This window comes from Phaethon aethereus (genome assembly GCF_964289735.1).
Source record: "Phaethon aethereus genome assembly, chromosome: 12".
Taxonomy (NCBI): Eukaryota; Metazoa; Chordata; class Aves; order Phaethontiformes; family Phaethontidae; genus Phaethon; species Phaethon aethereus.
In genome coordinates this window covers 10,711,239-10,729,710 of record NC_138588.1, presented here as the reverse complement: position 1 = coordinate 10,729,710, position 18,472 = coordinate 10,711,239, and the positions used below count along the sequence as shown (strand labels likewise).

Below are 18,472 nucleotides of genomic sequence, written 5' to 3'. Positions count from 1 at the left end.
GAGGGGAAAGAGAGTACTAGGTAGAGAGGGAAAGACATGCTATAACTGAAACTAGGCAAAAAAAGCCTCAAAATGACAGACAGGTTCAGGCATCTTAAGTACTACCAAAATGAAGATAGATAAAATTTGTTTTTCTGTTAGCCTTCCCCTGCTTTGCTTAAGTACATGCAGATGTAGTAATGACCAGAAAATTCAGCAGCCCCAGAGGAATGTGTAATCTTTTCCCCATTCTTCTCTGTACAAGGCAGAGTGATGAGAAGGGAGCTGAACTCTTTATGGACAAACTGGCTTGAATCCAGCTTCAGCATTTCAAGCTCTACTTGGTTCTGTAGTCGAATTGAAACAGCCTGCCCTGGAGCAGCCATGAAAGTCTCTCTATCACAGGTACAGTAACTTTTCCATCAAAGAAGCATAAATAGTCCCTAACTGGCTATCAAAACCATGGCTTTTTAGTTTCTCTCAGCTGTAGCCTTAGCTTACACAATGGTCACAAGAGAAGTAGGGGGTTATTCTTTGCAGCTTTGGCTATAGCCTGCTGCTTGGGGCTAGCCAAATACAAAATGGTTTCAAAGGTTTAAGCATTTGGGATGCACAGCTGCTTTTGCCTTCCCCCTCTTTATCAGAGAGGTCTCACCAGTCATGCCCTTCTAGAGCAGGCAGGGAGAAAGGCATGAAGATGTCTCTCTTACCTTTCCAGCATTCCCTAAATAATTATTTACCAGTCTCTAAAGGTTGGAATTCAACACACTTTGCAGTAGGCAGCTTGACAGTTAGTATAGAGCTCTTGGTCAGCTGCAAGAGTTGTCTCATCTAACAGCAGCAGCTATTGCTGAAGTAGTAAGCCAGAAGCAAGTCAAGAGAGCTGTGCTGTTACTGATTGGATAAAATATATGTGGAAGGCTAAAGAAATGAACTAGCTTTAAGGTTTGCTGCTAGGCAGATAATTTATACAACTAGATCCATTGTATATCAGAGGATTGATTCTTTAATGTGTACCTTTTTAAGATTGTATGCCAAGAAGGAGTTTCAGTTTCCTGGGCCATTGCTGGTGTTGCCAAACAATATCCTGGACCACTCCTGATTCCTCCCAAGACTTGTATGCTAGTTCAAATCTTTTGTGGTTGGTGCTTAACACCATTCTTGCCTTGTGCTATGAAAAGGCTTCACTTGAGATATTAAAGAATCCTCTTAAATCAAATTCAATCAGTTCAGCTTTATTTGAAGAACAGAGTGATAAATATAAATGGGGTAGCACAGTATATTTGTGAAGGTTTCTTCAAGCTGCAGGGACTCATCCCTCATCACACCTCTTTTATTGCTTCAGAGTCTTTTGAGCCACTCAAGATCAGTGAACACAGAGAGCTTTATTACTTAACCTGCAAATGTTTATATACATGAAAATATATTTAATAGTTTAAAAAGTTAAGAAATAAATATAGAAATAGCTGCTGCTATAACCTTGCTGTTAGCCATAAGGTACAACAAGAATTCAGATCTGCTAAAATGCAAGTATTAAACCAGCATCTATTCTTGATATCTTACAACTAGAATTTTTAAATAACTTAAGAGAGTTTAAATAACTTGAGAGTTTAAGCTAATATAAAGGAAGCCTCACCTTAACCACATCCTAACACAGAACAGGTCTTAAATTCAGAACTGAATACTTTGGCAAGATAAGAGGCAGTGAAAAAACTATTCCAGTATTTGGAAAAATCTGTAATCACAGCTGCTCCCCTCATACTCTTAAATAGAAGTATACTTTGTGGCTCATCAAGGCCCCTTCTTTACCATAGGGTCAGCAGGTAAGCATTTTAGTAAGAGGAGGCTAAAAATAATTGAATGCAGTGGCCCCAGAAGCTGGCTGCCTAGTTTGAGGGTTATAGGTCAGGCTTTACAGGGACTGCAGAACTATTGAAGTTACAGTAAGTTACATACTGGCCAACAGACAGTATTCCCTCAACTGCCCCATTAGACATACCCAAAGCAGTACTGCAGACAAATTTAGTACACAAGGACTCTAAGTGCAGATACGGTTGATGCACCTTTTACTAGAGGTGCTGCTTTCCAGGTTCAAGTTCTGTTTCAGCATTTTTCTTCCAGCTCTCTTACTGGGACCATACAGAGTGCTAATATTGCTAGTTACAGTACCTTCTCTGTTGGAATGAGATTCTTTTTCACATTTACAGGATACATCTGTCCAAGTTAAGGTTGATACCTATACTGTAGTATACTGTATCTAAGAATATACAATACTGAAACTGGTGGATTTCCAGGTGCTAGAATACAGAAACAGTACATTTAATAACAGACAAGAACATTTTTACACCTTGCTTTTAATTTTGAAGTGTTTCACTCTAAGAAGTTCTCTAGCAAATAATCTAGACCAGTTTCATACATTTCAGCATCAGGATCTAAGGAAGAAACAGTTCAGACACTCAGCACTCTCCCAAAGAGTGTTTTACTTCAGCCAAGTTCAAACTTGCTCAAGGTGCAAACTAGGGTGTGATCTGGCCCATGTAGTTTTCCCGACTCAGGCTTGAAACAGAAATTAGCTTTGGAGAAACCCCATATCAGAATATGGAGAAAGCAGAGGCAGCCTCCTGCTCATTGTCAAGTATTTAGCATCCTTCTAGGGCATACATTCAGAAGCTTTGTAAACCATGTACCCTCCTTTGTTTCAGCAAGTCATGGAAACCAGATCCTTGTGTTGAAGTAAAAATAACTTCACATGGAACTTGTATTCTACTGCTCTTTATATCAGTGAATCCAAGGACAGGGTCCAATATCAGAAGGTAGGAAAATTCATCATTTTATGCAGAATGTTTCTTACAAAGAGGTCAGATAGATGTGAATTCCAAGTTTCAGATATTGCTGAAGATACCAACGCACATACAGTCTGTCACCTGGGATTGAGAAGCATTTTCAGATGATCATCTTTGTCCACATTACATAACAGAACAGCTAGTATCCTCATTTTGCTGCAGAAATAAAACATGGAGACATTAAGCTAATTAGTATTTGTACAAATTTAGTTTTATTGCTGGTTATCTGCTTGATCTTCATATAGGTATGTGGAGTTTTTAGAGTTTTGTGGATTTAGTTACTTAAAGCAAAGCAGGTTTTCAAGAGAGGCAGTACTTTAACTATACTAGATGGTTTGGGGGTGGGGGAAAAAAAACCACAAGCTAAGAGTTTGAGTCCATGCAATACACAAGCTGCTGCCTTCCTCAAAAAAAGGCTATCAAGCTATCAGTACCTCAGTGCTGAAGCATCAAAACTGAACTGGCATGCACATTCATGCTACTCTAGTTAGGATGATAAAAGCAGAAGCAAAAACCGTGGCAGCTCCACCTTCCTTTAAAGCACAGCATGCTTTCTTTGATTATACTGCATGCAAGAATTAACTGGGGTTGGTTTTTTTACTAAGCTCTCATCATTTCAATACTACCAAAGCAGCAGAAGCATATAGGTACTAATGACAAAAGTTTGATATGAATTCAGCAGACAGGAATGACGTTAACATTTAAGTGGGAGTATTAGAATTGATTCTTACCATAAATGGCACACAACTGTATTGTAAAGTTGCTGATAAAACAGATTAGAGGTGTAAAGAAAAAAGTTACTTTTGCTTTCCATCATTGATTGCCAAACAAGCCATATTATTAGTCAATTCAAGTAAAGAGTCTTTAAAAAATAGTTAAGGAAAGGCCCTACTTTGAACATAAGCTTGTATCAGTCTCTTCATAAGCCTAAAGCTTCCACTGGTGTTACTTGAACCCTTTGGTATATGCCATGCATTAAGAGCCCAAAGGCCAGCATAGCATTATAGAACTTCTCAATAGCCTATTTAACATGGTCTCTCCCTCCTTCAGGGAGACTGAAGTCACAAGAATGTGCATTTAAGTCAGGAGACTTTGATAAACATCCTTTAAGCCAGGCAGTATTACAGTAATAGATATCTAATCTGGATCTTCTGTTTGAGAGAAGAACGAACTATGCAGCAGGCAGTAACTGCCTGTTCTTAGGTATGTTTTCTTCAGAAAGACAGTACAAAGGTATTTGTTTTCAGGTGTGTATGTTATGAAAATATCTAGGAAATAGTGGTGGCTTTAGGACCTAGTGATGCAAGTCCTCCTTGCAACTGTAAGATCAGTTTTAGGAAGAGCTGTGGTAACTCAACATGCTGTGTCAGCAGGAGGGAGAGAATGAGTTTTTAGTTAGGCATCCTCTTGCACTGAAGGCCTCAGAGTTTGTACTAGCAAAGGGGACTTTGTGCTATTTGAAGTAAAAAAATAAAGCAACTAGTCATATACAGTCCATAGTTGTTCAGTTATGACCCATTTAAAGCCCTTGTATTAGTTCTGCTTTAGGCTACTTCAGCAAGATACTCAACTACTGGTATATCAAAGTACACTAGGAGCACCTAATATGCAGAAGTTCAGAGTTGTAACATGGTCAAATCAAAAGCCATTTGGACAGGCTAGAGAGGCTTTCACAGGGAAAGCCCTGTGAAATGCAAGTTGTAGCCAAAGCATTATAAGTACACTGAAGGCAAACCACACTTTTTCTATTTAACTATGTTAGCTCCATTAGTATGGCCTGCATCTGTACTGAAGTTCCACTTGGAAACTGTTGAAGGGAATATTTACTACAGAAGCAAGGCAGAGGTACTTATTTTGCATGGCAAAAGAAGAAAAAGTAGTTCCTGGAGATGAGCTGTAACAGAAATACATCAAACTCATGCTTCAATTTGAGATGGACTTAGGCAATCAATACACCAAGAATTTTGATTTCAGACTTTTAATACTTTTGAATTGAAATACTAGTTTTTTTCAGTCTAAATTATTTTAAAAGCAAGTCAGGGACACTGTTTGGAGTGTCAGATAAGTCACTTCATCCCACAGAAATAAGGTATTTCTAGTTAGAGTTTGCATCCTGTTCTTGGGGTAGCAGCTTTTAAGTTTATTCATAGTCAGATGTTTAGATGGAACAGACATTAAAGCTAATATTTTTCAGTACCAGTAATAAGAGACCAAACAATTAATGCTACTATTTGATCATACCGGAGAATAAGCAAAACATCAACTCCACTTCTGATGCAAAGCCATGCAAGCTACGTCCTACATGGGACAAGAGACTGCAGCACTATTAATGAAGCAAGTTTTCTATGAGATGACAAGCATGATTCTCACCATCTCACCTGCTTAAGGATGCTCACAGGAACCACTATCATGAAACCAAACAACATTTCTTTTTTCTTCTTCTTTTGGTCTGACATCAAGAAAAATGTTAAGAGTTGTAGGATATGGATAATAGTTGGGAAAGTATTTTCATACAGTAATGAAAAGAAACGGCCATTGAATGACTGTTGATAGCATTTATTTAAGCTTCAGGCAGCTTACCCGAGATGGAAATTCCATTTCACTTCCACTTATTTCTTCATAATCATCATCTTGCTCACCACTTTCTTCTCCTCTGGGTACTTGCATTATCTTCCTCTCTGCAGATTCCTAGAATAGAATTTAATTGCCACGAAGAACCCTCAAGAATTAAGCCCATGAAACAAGTGTAGTATTAGGACAGTAGAAGCTATTTACTACCTCACTTACCTCACCATCATCTGTAATGAGTGTAACACCAATACTATCCCCAGTTCCCCAAGACTTCTGAGACTTCCAGACCAGATCATTAGGACCTGGGCTTACACCAGCAGCCGCACCCCAGATCTGCAACAGATTTAGAGTGAGCTTCTGAAGGATCTTATTTGTAGTTAGATTGGGATTCAGTCTAACATACATAACTATTAAGTACCCCAATACCAAAGATGTCTGGTAACAGAAATTGAACTACTGTGACCCCTGGCAGGTTATTTCTTTTCAAGACTACCAAGAGTGTTAGTAATGTTTTTGGGGTTTTTTTTTAACTGAAAACTGTGAAACAGTTAGTGCAGAACAAGCTGTTAACAGCTTCTACCCAATGCAGAGGTAGCCTTGCTTGGACATGCATACCATTGGGATTCACAGAGCCAAGCCATAGTTAGACACGCTAATGGCAGCAATTCGTGTATACAAGATAGCCTCTAGCCTAGGATCACTCGCAGATCTCTTGAGCAAGCTCATACAGAGTTTAGAGTATGGAGTGTAGAGTTAGCGATCAAAGAGCCTATCTAAATATACTTAGAGTATGATTTTTAGAGATAATATTTAGCTTAGTACCATAAACTATGAGCTCAGCATTTCTGAGCTGTAGTAGACTAAAGCTTTTAGCAGCAGTGTAAGTCTCCGCACAACTTTTATCAAATCACAGGACTATAGAGAACACTAAACTAGAATACATTGATTCTGTTCACAGTAACAGCACATCCCAGTCAGGGATGATCCAAGTTCAATCCAAAAATCTAGCTTTAAAGAAAGTTTAGTTGACATTTCAGATCAAGTTGCTGCAAGGATTTTTCCCATCTCCCTCTCCACATAAAATACAGATTTTAGTTCTGTAGGTACTTGCAATGTCCAATTTAGTTTTCCATATTATGTGACTATTGCCATCTAACAAAAACAGAGCTGTGAGTTTTGTAAAACTGCTACCTACTGTAACTACTTGGCCTGCCTGAAGAGTGAACCGTGAAGGAAATTTGTATATTAGATCTGACACACTTCCAAGATGTCGTCTTAACACCCATCCATGTAGTGGTTGATCCTGTGGAACAAGAAATTTCTTTCAGCATTATGGACTGACATGGTATCATACAAGTGCAAAGTTCTTTCCAGACTCAAGGGTCAGTTTTAGTCCCACTCCTGTAGCATACAAGAATCTCATCAATTTTAAGGAAGTTTTTAAGTTCCCATTAAAGCCTCCCTATACTTGCTTAGGATTCATCTTGTTCCCACAAGTTTAGGCACACCTATTCTTGCTTTCTGTTGAAGAGGGATCATGGTGCTCTTTACCAGGGAGATTCTGATACATTAAGGTCATCGTACCCATCTACCAACTTGGGCCATAACACATACATAGTGCCCTGTGAAGGTTTAAGGCATCTCAGGCTGAAGTGGCTAAGCTACCAGCTACAAGTTTCAAAGCTCTGAGGATTAATAGCTCTGGATTTGCAGACTAAACTAGTCAAAGAATTATCCAACTGATCAGGGAAACCCTCTGCATGGATTAGATACTGTCAGCTCTATCCAACCTTTTAGCTGTTTTAAGCATTTTTAAGTAATAAGTAAATTGGATAATGACAGATTCTAAGCACCTTTAGTTCATCAAGGATAAGTAGCCCTTCTGATAGTGCTAGCCTGGCTCTGATGAGAAACAACTGAAGGCATTAGATTTACACATTGTAGAACCTTCCAGACAGCCCTGTGAACAAAACACCTGCAGTACCAAAAAAGAATCAGTCAATCAGTCTCTAGGCTTCTCTTGACAGCAGCCAGGTTAACTGAGAAGTCCCCACTTTGTATTTTTTTTTGGCAGTACTCTTCCCCCATCTCTCCATCCTTCCCTATTGTCATCTCTCACTGAGCTACAAGTCAGTTCACAAGCAGTCGTACTCTGCAACAAAGGCCATACAGACTTGAATGAAGAGAAGTACCTCATCAGAGTTGTTTTTAAGCCTGACAAAATTCCCATCTGTATTGATTTCTTCAATAGATATATTTCCAGAAGATGAAGCATGCTGAACAGTCTTAAATCCAGCACTATGCCTTCTCTTTCTGGCTTCTTTCATTTTCCTTTTCCTCCCATGCAGGGACCATTGCCCTTGACTTGTTGCTTGAGTTGCAGTGCTGTGTGAAGATGGACTGGGTGACAGCTTTAGCCTAGAAGGGAGTCAGGTAACATTCACTTGAATATCTGATGTGCTTATTTTTTCCTCACTCATATCCTCACACTATAGCCAAGCCTAACAGCTTCTTATATCCAAGCTTTCCATGAAGTCCTGAATACAAGACTATTTTTACTGGCGAGAGTAGCTAAGTAGCTTGTTAAGTTTGGAATACAGCCCCAGCCCTAAAGTTCAGAGCAGGCTTACATCGATAAGACAAGACTCCCAACTGCAAGTATTCCTTTAAAGTCTCTACAGACACAATCTTTAAGGGAAGTAGTTTAAGTTTTTGACCCTTCTTAGCACGTATTGAGAGTTCATGTATGTTCTCACAAGGCAGTGTCTGGATAGTTGGGAGTTCATACAGTTTCCCAGTTTCATTCATGAAACTTTAGCACTGTCTTTGACACCTCTATGGTATAGCACAAAGCTTTATGAAAGTTGAGGGATGTCTAATGGACCTTTGAACTTAATCAGCTGGGTTTATCAAATTACTTTATCTTACTACACCATGTGGTAGATGTGGAATATAAATACCATCTACAAAAGATTATGCTTCAAGAACTAAATTATGGCACTAATGACATATTTATTTCTTGCCTCCTCCACATTGAGGAATATATGGTTAGCATAGAGATCTTTGATGAAGGAAGTTCTCATATGAAGATCTTGTCATAGCCTACCTCTGTTCCTCTCCCTCCAGCATCTTTCTGTAGGCATTTATTTCCAGATCTAGAGCCAGTTTCACATCTAAGAGATGTTCATATTCTTCCAGCTGTGCTTGTGCCTGCTGCTGGACTCGGGCCATTTCTTTCTCTTTTTCAGCCATGCGCTTTTGATTGAGATTGCGATCATAATCCATCATCTCCTGTAGCTCCCTTATTCTGGTCTCCAAAGCAACATTCTAAAATTAAGGGGATGGAAAAAAATATCAATTAAACCACAACTGAAGATTAGAGAGGCCAGTATTTTGAACTGAGTATCTAAAATAATTCTAAGGTTATACAAATAAAGATAGTACCTGGTTTTTATATTGATTAGCTTGAGATGTCACAGTATCAACTCTCCGCTTCATTTCCATCAGTTCCTCCTGAGCAGCATTGGCAAAGTCACTATTTCTTGCTGCAGAGAGCTGGGCATTCTCCATCTACAGATAAGTCACCATTAGTAATAAGTTGCTTATGACCATGTATTTTAAATAAGAAAAACCAAGTGATTTCCAGCTGTTACATCTGGAAGTAGTTATGTTTTACTTAAGTGTGCAGAATACCAATAAAGCCCAGGTCAGAAAGTTTTTCATTGCTTTTCAGGGAGGTTTACACAAATTTGACATTTGCATCAGAAAAGGACAGCAATAATCAGGTACTGAAAATTGCTGGATTAGAATATTTCAGTTACAGATGCACGAAGACCTTGTATAGATATTAAGTAAACTGATTCTCCAGAATAACAATGGAGAATATGTTTAGAAGCTGCTTCTCAAAGCATGGGGCTACAGGGTATTAGGTGTGCTTATCAAACTATTGCTCTTCCCCAGTTCTAGCACTAAACAATTCCTGCATCACTACAAGCAGCACTGAGCTATTTGTAGAGCAATCCAATCTTGAGATGTTCCAAGAAATGATAAAGTAGAGCCATGCTCCTACAAGAGGCACTGACACAATTTCCATTGGAAACCGGGACAGAAGCATCCAAAGAAATTCACTGAGTTGCTATGAAAGTTGAAGTAGAGAAAGCCAGAACAACCAGGAAGTCTGAATTACAATCAACTTTATTACATTAGCCATTCCTAATCACTCCAAAGGAACAGTATTCATGCTTGAACCAGTTTTGTTTTGGGACCAGGTGTTCCTAGAAGCTCTACTGTCAAATTTGACACTGCTTTGAAATTTCATAACAACTTATGCCAAGCAGCTCTGCATTAAATGGAAGGGCTCCATCAGTCAGCTATTTATGCTAGTGTGACTTTAATTGTATCAAGGTGCAGAGAACTTGAGCTTTGTTTTACTGTCATCTTTCACAGACTTACTTTTGTATTGAATGTTCGTTCCAGCTCCTCTTTGTATCCTTGAATTTGTTCTTCATGTTGTTTTCTGAGCCCCTGCAGAGCATCTAAGAGCTTACTCTCAAATTCTTTCTGATAGACAGATTCTATTTCTGCTAGCTTGCTCTCATGGACTCTTTTGGTCTCCTTGAGCTCCTAGGAGAAGAAGAAATTTCTCAGAGAACAAGCAAACCCATACAGTTTGATTTGAGACTGGACTTACTGTACCAGCTTAACAAGTCATTCAATATCAAAGCAGATTTATCATTGAGTGCACAGTAATTCATCTTTATTCAGATCTCAGATATTCATCCATTAGGTGAGGTACTTCCACCTTGCTAGCTGCACTGTGTTGTTTTGCTGCCTCACTGCCAACACTGCTTAAACTAATAAATGCAGTAGTTATATTTCATTTGAAGACTAATCCTTTGAACTAGATGAATTTCTCTGCTTAACACATGCATGTACACTTCAGCTTCTTTAGGCACTGTTACTTCACCTATTCTTGTTTTATTCAAAAAAGTAATAGCAATTGGTTAGAAAAATTGGAATTCTCTATCACTTAAACCACACACTCAGAGATCTCTTCCAGTCAGAAAGAAGTTGGTTTACATTCACATGTTTTTTAGTTCTAGGTACTGATTTCTCACACAAAGGTTACACGACCTTTGATAAGTGTTAAGGAAGTAGGGAACATAAGTTGCTCATTAGAGAAGATTTAACTTCTTTGATTATTTTAAGCTTCTAGTAGTCATCTGGAATCATTTAACTTTAGCTGTAATATATACATTGACAGTTACAAAGAGTAGTATATCAGGATTGTAGTTACCTTCAGAAGTGCAGCCTAAGAAAATTCTCACGTTAGAGATACCTATTGGTACTACGCCAGTTAACATGAGGTTGTGTACTTTCCTGAAGTCTTCCTAGTTAGGTGGATTTTATTGGCTGGTGTACTGTCATAGACTGACTCAGCTAGTTACCTTTTTAAGGATAAAGCACACCTTAACACTGCTTTTAAGTGTATCCAAGGATCATGAACACCTAAAAAAATCCTTGTTAATAAGCTAAAACATACATCATCATGAAGGCGCTTCTGGAATGTCATTTGTTCCTGTGAAGTTTTCAAATTATTTTCCAGCTCCACCCTCCTCAATACTTCACTGTGGAGGTGCTTTTTGGTATCTTCCAGTGACAGCCTCATCTAGAAAAGACAGACATCAGGGTAATCAAAATTAAGAGGTCATTTTTCCAAACTAAGACAGTCAACTTATTACAGGCCATTCAACTTCATCCCACTGCAATCAAAACACACTGGTTACTCTGTTTAAGTTCTTATTTCAGTGAGGTCCAGCATATTAGCAACAGAAATAATTGGTTGTTGTATAGACCAGATTTCCCACAAGGCAAAATATAGAGCAGCCCTTAATTCCACCAGCTAAGTTTGACTCCTCAGAGTAGACTTCTGATGAATCAATTGTACCATCCATATACATTCCTCCCTTCACAACACTAAGTATTCAAACTTCTCCCTAACTTCCAATGTAGTTTGTTTGATGTTTAACAAGTTAAATCCTCCAAATATAGCCTAACTATGCTGACAAACTATTATACACTTCTAGTGTTGGAGTGTGCTGCTTAAAAAAACCAAACTTGTATCATTAAAGTCTTCATCCTAAAGATTTGAAATTAGCCTATTCAATGATCACATTAAAGCATGAACATACAAAAGCTATGCTTAGAAAGGCATTAATAGAACTCAGTTCATTTTAGTAGCACAAGATCTTACAAAAAAGTAGTTAGAACTTATTTATTCTACCTAGATTTAAGCATAGTGAAGCAGGGTCCATCAAATGCTCCCTTTGCTAACACACTAGAGAATGCTACAGCAGCTATAGTAGTACAACACATTTCAACTTGCTTTGTCCTTAGAACAAGAAACATTACATGCTGTGGTCATAGACTGGAATTACAGGTTCCTACAACAGGTAGAAGTTTTAACAGACCAACTATCAGTAGCATTTGCTTTCAGCAAGATTGCCAAAATCTTTGGCCACCTGTTATTGCCATAGCCAACAGTCTTTCCCTGCTTTTAAATCTCAGTAACTAGTTGGAGGAAAAACAAGCAAAAGCTTCAGTAACAAAAGCAAAGTTGAAATTCCAGGAACAAGTCTTACAGTGACTACTTGATCCTTTATTTCACAAAGGTCATTCTTCAAACTTCGGTTTTCTTCCAAAGCTTTTGCTAAATCAGCTTCCTTCGCTTTCAGCTGAACATCAAGGTCCTTCATATGCACATGTGCCAGCTTTAAGTCAGATTCTTTTTTTGAATTCCTACAAGTGAAAGTTTTACACTCATAAGTTGCAGCTGGGGAGTGAGAAGGTTTGTTTTTAATGTGTTTACCTTCACAGGGGTCTGTGGCAGAACTGAAACAGAAGAGAGGTTAGTTAACACTTGCAGTGAGAGCACAGGGTACGCTGTAAAACAAACCGGACAGGCCCCTCAGACAAGTATAATTTGTTTAACCAGAAATACTTCTGACCCAGTTTCCATCTCGTTTTGTCCAAATCCTACACAAGTCAGGTATTTTCCACAGCATTACCAACCGGAGAGGGAAGGGACAGCACAGGCCGCTGTCTCCACAGGGAGGGACTAGTCACACTCAAAGCCAACATTCACCAGACCACTGCAACCTGCCACCACTGAACGAGCTGCTTACACAGACACCTCCTTTCAACAAAGGCAGCTGCCACCAGCTTCCTGGCAAAGTGTCTATTGGCCTTTAAAATGCAGCACTGCTGTGGCCCCAAGCCCCACACTCCCCTCACCAAGAGGGAGCAGCCATGGAGACCGCTGCCGCCTCCGGGGAGGCCCCGCAGCACCTCGAGGCAGCCAGGCTGGGTGCGAGCAGCTCGAGGCCTGAGGTAGGGCAGCAGGCAATGCCAGTCACACCTGGGGGCAAAGCACCCCCCCCTCTGCAGGCAGGGGCCGAACACAGCTCTGGCTGCCAGAGGCTGTTATTCCTCCTCCCCACAGCCCCTGGGGTCATTCCTGCCCACAGCACAGGAGTTCTGTCCCCAGGAGGCCATGGCCCAGCCCTGGCGAGCCTCCCAGCTGGAGCTTTGCCTCCTGCAGCCCCATCACAGGGCAGCGAGCCCCCACAGCACCCTTGCAAGGGACTCTTCTCCCTCAGGAAGGGTCACACATGCTTCCCTCCTTCGCACCATGGCTGAGAGACACCACGGGACAAGAGAAGCTTTGCTTTCAGAAGGGGGCCATTTCCTCGCACAAATACCCAGGTACAGAGCCCTCAGGTACCACCTGGGTGGCCGACATGGCTAAAGTTACCAGTTCTACCTGGCACCACACTAGAGAACTGCTGGGCCCACAGCAAGTTCCTGTCAGAAAGGGGTGATAATTTCCCAGACATCTCTAGCTTCTAAAGTCCTTGCAGTTGCCTGACCACTGTCCAGAGTCTGACTTCCTGCTCAAAATTCAGATTTGAGATTGCAAAAAGTAAAGTGTCTAATTTATTTTAGCAAAATCTGTTCTGCCAAGTGGCTAAGTTGTGATAATTCATGCAATGAGTTTTCCAGTTGATAACTGAGCAGACCAGTTGGAGAGAATCCAAAGTCATTCTGCAGGAGTGATCAGCTCTAGAAAGCTTGCACTGCAAGGAAAGATTGGAAAAAACTAAGGGTTGTTTAGTCTAGAGAAGAGAAAAGTGACAGGAGACATAACAGTCTTTACATACATGAAAGACAACTGCACAGAGGAAGGGAATCTGTTTTCCATGGCTGTTGTGGCAAAGACAGGAAGTTGCAGGCTTAAATTGCAGGGAGGAATATTTGGGTTAGATGTTAGGAAAAGGAAACTAACCATAGTTCAACACTGAAGCACATTCCCCAGGGGAATATTCTGGAATCTCCATCATCTGGAATTTAAAGAAGGATTAGGCAAACATCTGCTGGAAGGGATGCAGGTATAGTTGGTTGCAGCACAGGCCTGGGGCATGTGCTACACCAGGTTCTTGCTCAAGGCCTTTTCTTGCCCTGCTATTGAGGTATTTGTTGATTGTGTCCTCATACTTCATGACCATGACAAAACAAAATATTTTGCTAGCAGAGGTTATTTATTCTTTGCTCAGACACTAGGGAAAAAACCAACTCTACTGGGGTAACAATGAAAAACAAGATAACATGTTGTAGTTTAGTATTTATAGGTTTCTTTTCTAGGTATTAATTAGCCACCTTCCTTTCAGGATCTCTGCCACCACTTACTGTGAGTATTAGTTATGATGTTAACAAGTACATCAATAATATTACTTAATAATATCGACTGCTTCACCCTACGGTAATATAAATCTCATTCTGCAATCAAAGTGTGTATAAGACTGAAATTTCTTTAGTATCTGTGTTTTACCTCTGTGGTTTGATGGTCCACTTCCCTGATGCAGACCTCTGAAACCAGGTTAAGGTTTCCTATACTCCTTCCCAACAAATATTGTCAGAGAACCCCAAAGTGAGTATTTTCATCTTTGAGAACCGCAATTTAACAAGTCTGGCTTTAACAAGAACATTTACTACCCTTTTAAACCAAGTTTGGGGTTCAGAACACCACTTTACATTACTACGCAGCAGGCAGTGACAGTTACAGTCCTCTACAACATTCCACATACCAACCATTCCAGAACTAAGCGTGGCTTATTGACTATCAATTGCAAGCAATAACTTTGAGGCAGTGCCAATCACATTCCTTGTAAATCAGGGTGTCACATATGCTTGACCTGGCAAATTTAAATAGTTTTACCAAAAGAGTTCAGGTACATTTGAAACAGAGTCCAGTTTGTCAAGACTAGAAGACATTAACAGCACATGCAGAGTTCATTTTTACAGCTTCAGCTTGCTACACCACATATGTCAGGTTCAGTAGCAAAATGCACATTTACGCTCACTGGTGCGGAAAGAAACTGGTCTTGTCTTTCTCTGCTGCATTACTATAGTTGCTTTGACCTTCCTCAGGCTCTGAGTTCAACCAACCGATATGCTTATCCACAACTCCTCCTCCCCAAATGTCTTTGGCCTACTTCCAGTTACCACTGCTTAAGTAGTAGGAAAGAGTGTAAATGCAAGTACACTTCATTGTTGTCAAAGCTTTAAGTCTCTTTACCAGCATTAATAACTTCACAGCAGCATTAACCATTGGCTCTTATCTGGTGACATTCCATCCTATAAGCTTTCCAGGTTATTTAAAGGGTGTATATATAAAAGGCACGATACCCTCAAAGTAGTTTTTTCCAAGTCATCTGAGACATTTGCAGTTAGGCAGCCCAAATACAAAGCACTCAATACTAGGACTTCAGTCTAGTCCTTTCAGAAAGCAGCATATACTATGTATCCTTTCCCATGGGTTGTAAACTTAACCACTTCTAAGACCTAGTTACTTCAAAGAAAAAAAAAAATCAGTCCAGAGGGCTGTGTACCTGCCAAGCTTAAAGCTTTATAAACAAAGTCACAGAGTTAAACAAACACAAAGAGCAGCAGAGAAGTTTTAGAGCTGGCACTACCCCTCTCCTCACTGTCCACCCAAGTGGCTGGTTAGATTTATGAAACAGATCTTCGAGCCAAAACCCAGCATGAATGAGACAAGCCCAAGAACTTCTAAGCAGCTGAAAACAGAAGCTTAGAGTAAAAACATCTTTTATTCCCAAGTAGAAGAGCTACTTAAATCCTACTGAGCCTCTGAGAGGGCAGTATTTGCTCCTTACAAGTGTTAAAAGAAAAAGCTGGTGCCTAAAGTTGCTATGATACAAGTTTATAACAAGATTTAGGGGGCCTGTGGACACCCAAATTATTGCAAGTCTGTTACTGATTTAGCAGTACAATGGGCATTAAAGTAACTAGCAATGCTAGTCCACTGTATATGTCCATTAAGGAAGCTTGTTGGGATTGAACACTTGTTCCCTCCCCTTCACTACCCACCTTCTTCCCTCCTTCAGGGGGATTTGATTGCACTTACATTGGGCCACCCCTTTGTTCCAGGCTTGGTGAGACTAGACAAGAAGATGATTCCAGCTCAGGATAAACACAGCTTGCAAGGAAGTCAAGCCTGAAAGAGCAGGCAGTTCATCCTAGCAGCATGAAAATCAAGATCTAAAAAGCCACTAGGACAATTTCTGTGCAGTACGAGCCTGGACCAGGTAAGCTATACTGCTTCCAGGACCACCTTCTCTATGTATTCTCCTCTAGGCAATGTCTGACCTAAAAAGCTCCCCAAAAATGCTGGGTTGACTCCATACAGAGACCCCTTACCCCCACAACCTCCTAGATGCTCTCCAGCATAGCAGCTTCTTGCATGTTTATATACACAGGTGCGGTGCCAAACCCAGCCCGCCACCCATTCATACAACACTATCCCTGTAAGGCCACCCGACAGCCCAAATTCTGGGGGAGCGCCCTGCCCATCGCAGGGCGGTGCTTCGGTGGCCCAGCAGCAGGACGGCGGGAGGCACTCGCAGCAGTGCCCCTTCAGCACCTCTTCAGAGCAGGCACGGGGATTTCTCGTAACCCATGGCACTCCGACCTCACAGGGCCACCATACCTTTGGGGTGTCAAGTGTCCGGAAACCCTCGGGCACTGAGCGCTGCCTCCCAACACGCGGCTGCCGACCAGCAACACCCCCTTCCCCTCAGCCACCAAGAGCCCCGAAGAGGCGGCGGCGCCGGGGCGGCTCCGCCGGCAGGCCGGCCTGCGGGGGCCAGGCAGCCGCGCCAGGAGGGCCGGGGCACCGACCTGCTGTGCAGCTGCCGGTGCTCCTCGCTGATCTTGCCCAGCTCCATTTGCAGCGCGGCCCGCTCCCTAGCGACGTCGTCCAGCGACCGGCGGGCGTCAGCCAGCTCCGCCTCGTAGCAGAGCCGCAGGCCGCTCAGCTCCCGGTCGCTGTTCGCCTCCTGCTCGGCCAGCCGCTGCTGCAGCACCACCTTGTCGGCCTCCAGCGCCCGCACCCGCTCGATGTAGACGGCCAAGCGGTCATTGAGCTGCTGCAGCTCCTCCTTCTCCTGCAGCCGGCTCAGCCGCATCGGGCTCAGCGGCGAGGTGGCAGCGGCGCGGCTGAGGGAGCGGCTCCCGCTCGCCGGCGTGGAAGTGGGAGCTGTAGCCATGGCAGCCTCCGGCCCGGGCCCAGGCACCGCTACGGGGACCGCCCCGCGCAAGACACCCAGCGCCCGCCGCCGCCCGCGTATAAATAGCCGCCAGCTGCCGCCGCGGCCTGCCGGCGAGGGTGGGCAGCTTAAAGGGCTAGGGCTGCTCCCTCTCTGCCCCCCCGACCGCTCCCTGCTGAAGAGACTTTGTCCTTTTTTTTTTTTTCCCCCTCTTTATTTTTCACATGTGCCTTGCTGCAGCTCATCAGATCAGTCCAATGGTGCTGCCCGGAGAGGGCGGGGGAGGAGCTGGCAGGAAAAACCTACCGCAGCCCGGCGTTCTCACCAGCCAGTGCAAGGGGCCGGGGTGAAAAAAAAATCCCAGGTTTAGGAAGATGCGTGACAGCTGTAGTGATGCTTACACTCCAGCATGCTGCCGTGGCAGTGCTCCGCCTATTCTGTCTGGGGTTTTTTTTGCAATTTGTTCAGCTGACGAAAATAAGCTAGTCCCTGCTTTTTTGTTTCGTCGTTTGTGGGCGTTTTTAGCTTTCAGGTTAGGCTGTGGTGGCTGTCAGCCATCCCAGCGCTACAGTGCTTCTGTCGAAAGCTGATGTGTGAGCAGGAGGAAGAACGGAGGGGGAAAGGGAACCTGCATCAAGGCAAACGCTAATTACATTTTATAAAAATCATTGTTCGAAAAGAAGGCTGTTTCAGCACTTCTTTAGTAGTGACCTGTACTGTGATAGTTGTCAATTTTCTCCGGTGGCTAATTAATGTACCCTTTTCTTTTTCACTTACATTTTGAAGAGCAGGTGCTGTGCAGATCTCATTCAGTATGAACATAAAAATCTCTGAACATTAACATGACTGTTAATTATAGTGTTGGTGGCAGCAGTTACAAGAAACTTCACTGGAGAGCTTAGATTAGGTCGATGTTATTTCCTACACAGAAAAATAGCCTTGACAGCCTCTTAGAGTTCTTTAAATGTGAAGATAGGTTTTATGAAGGTTGTAGGCATAAATTCAAGCTTCACTTTATGGGTCGGCAGGCATGTAACATAGGAGAACAGCATAGTTTGTCCCAAGATTGTAGCTGGGGATTTTAGAATGAGGTTATGAATACCCATGGATACAAAGTAGATGAGGACATAGGAGGATGTATGGATGCTCATCACGGGTTTTTTTTCTGAACTTTACACACTTGTATAAAAACCAAAACACGATTCAAAACTCTACATGCAGCATGGTAATGACACATGGCCAGGCTGAGCTCCTCTGGTTCTAGTCCTAGCAACAGCACCAGGAAATTCTTTTCTACAGAGCAGTTCCAGTTTTTTATTTTGATACAATGAGTACTTGTTTGTTCTTCGTTGCCAATAGAAAGCTCAATTCAAGAAAAATAAGAAGTATGATTTAAATTTGAATGTGTACCTCTAAGACCATGTGTACATCTGAGGGTTTACTTCAGCTTTGAAA

The 18,472-nt window shown here is 41.9% G+C and overlaps 1 protein-coding gene across 1 annotated transcript; it reads right to left on the bottom strand.

Moving 5' to 3' along the window:
• Window positions 1-5,229: 5,229 nt before the first annotated feature.
• Window positions 5,230-17,656, bottom strand: LOC309408975 (lamin-B3-like; the record flags this gene model as incomplete). The annotated part of the gene is made up of 11 exons (XM_082005009.1): window positions 16,650-17,656; window positions 12,035-12,191; window positions 10,936-11,061; window positions 9,846-10,016; window positions 8,838-8,963; window positions 8,500-8,720; window positions 7,586-7,811; window positions 6,589-6,696; window positions 5,610-5,726; window positions 5,403-5,510; window positions 5,230-5,271 (listed from the first exon to the last, which is right to left on the bottom strand). Exons 1-11 carry the CDS (start codon window positions 17,015-17,017, stop codon window positions 5,230-5,232), a joined length of 1,770 nt encoding a protein of 589 aa, XP_081861135.1. The 5' UTR covers window positions 17,018-17,656.
• Between the last annotated feature and the right edge of the window lie 816 nt (window positions 17,657-18,472).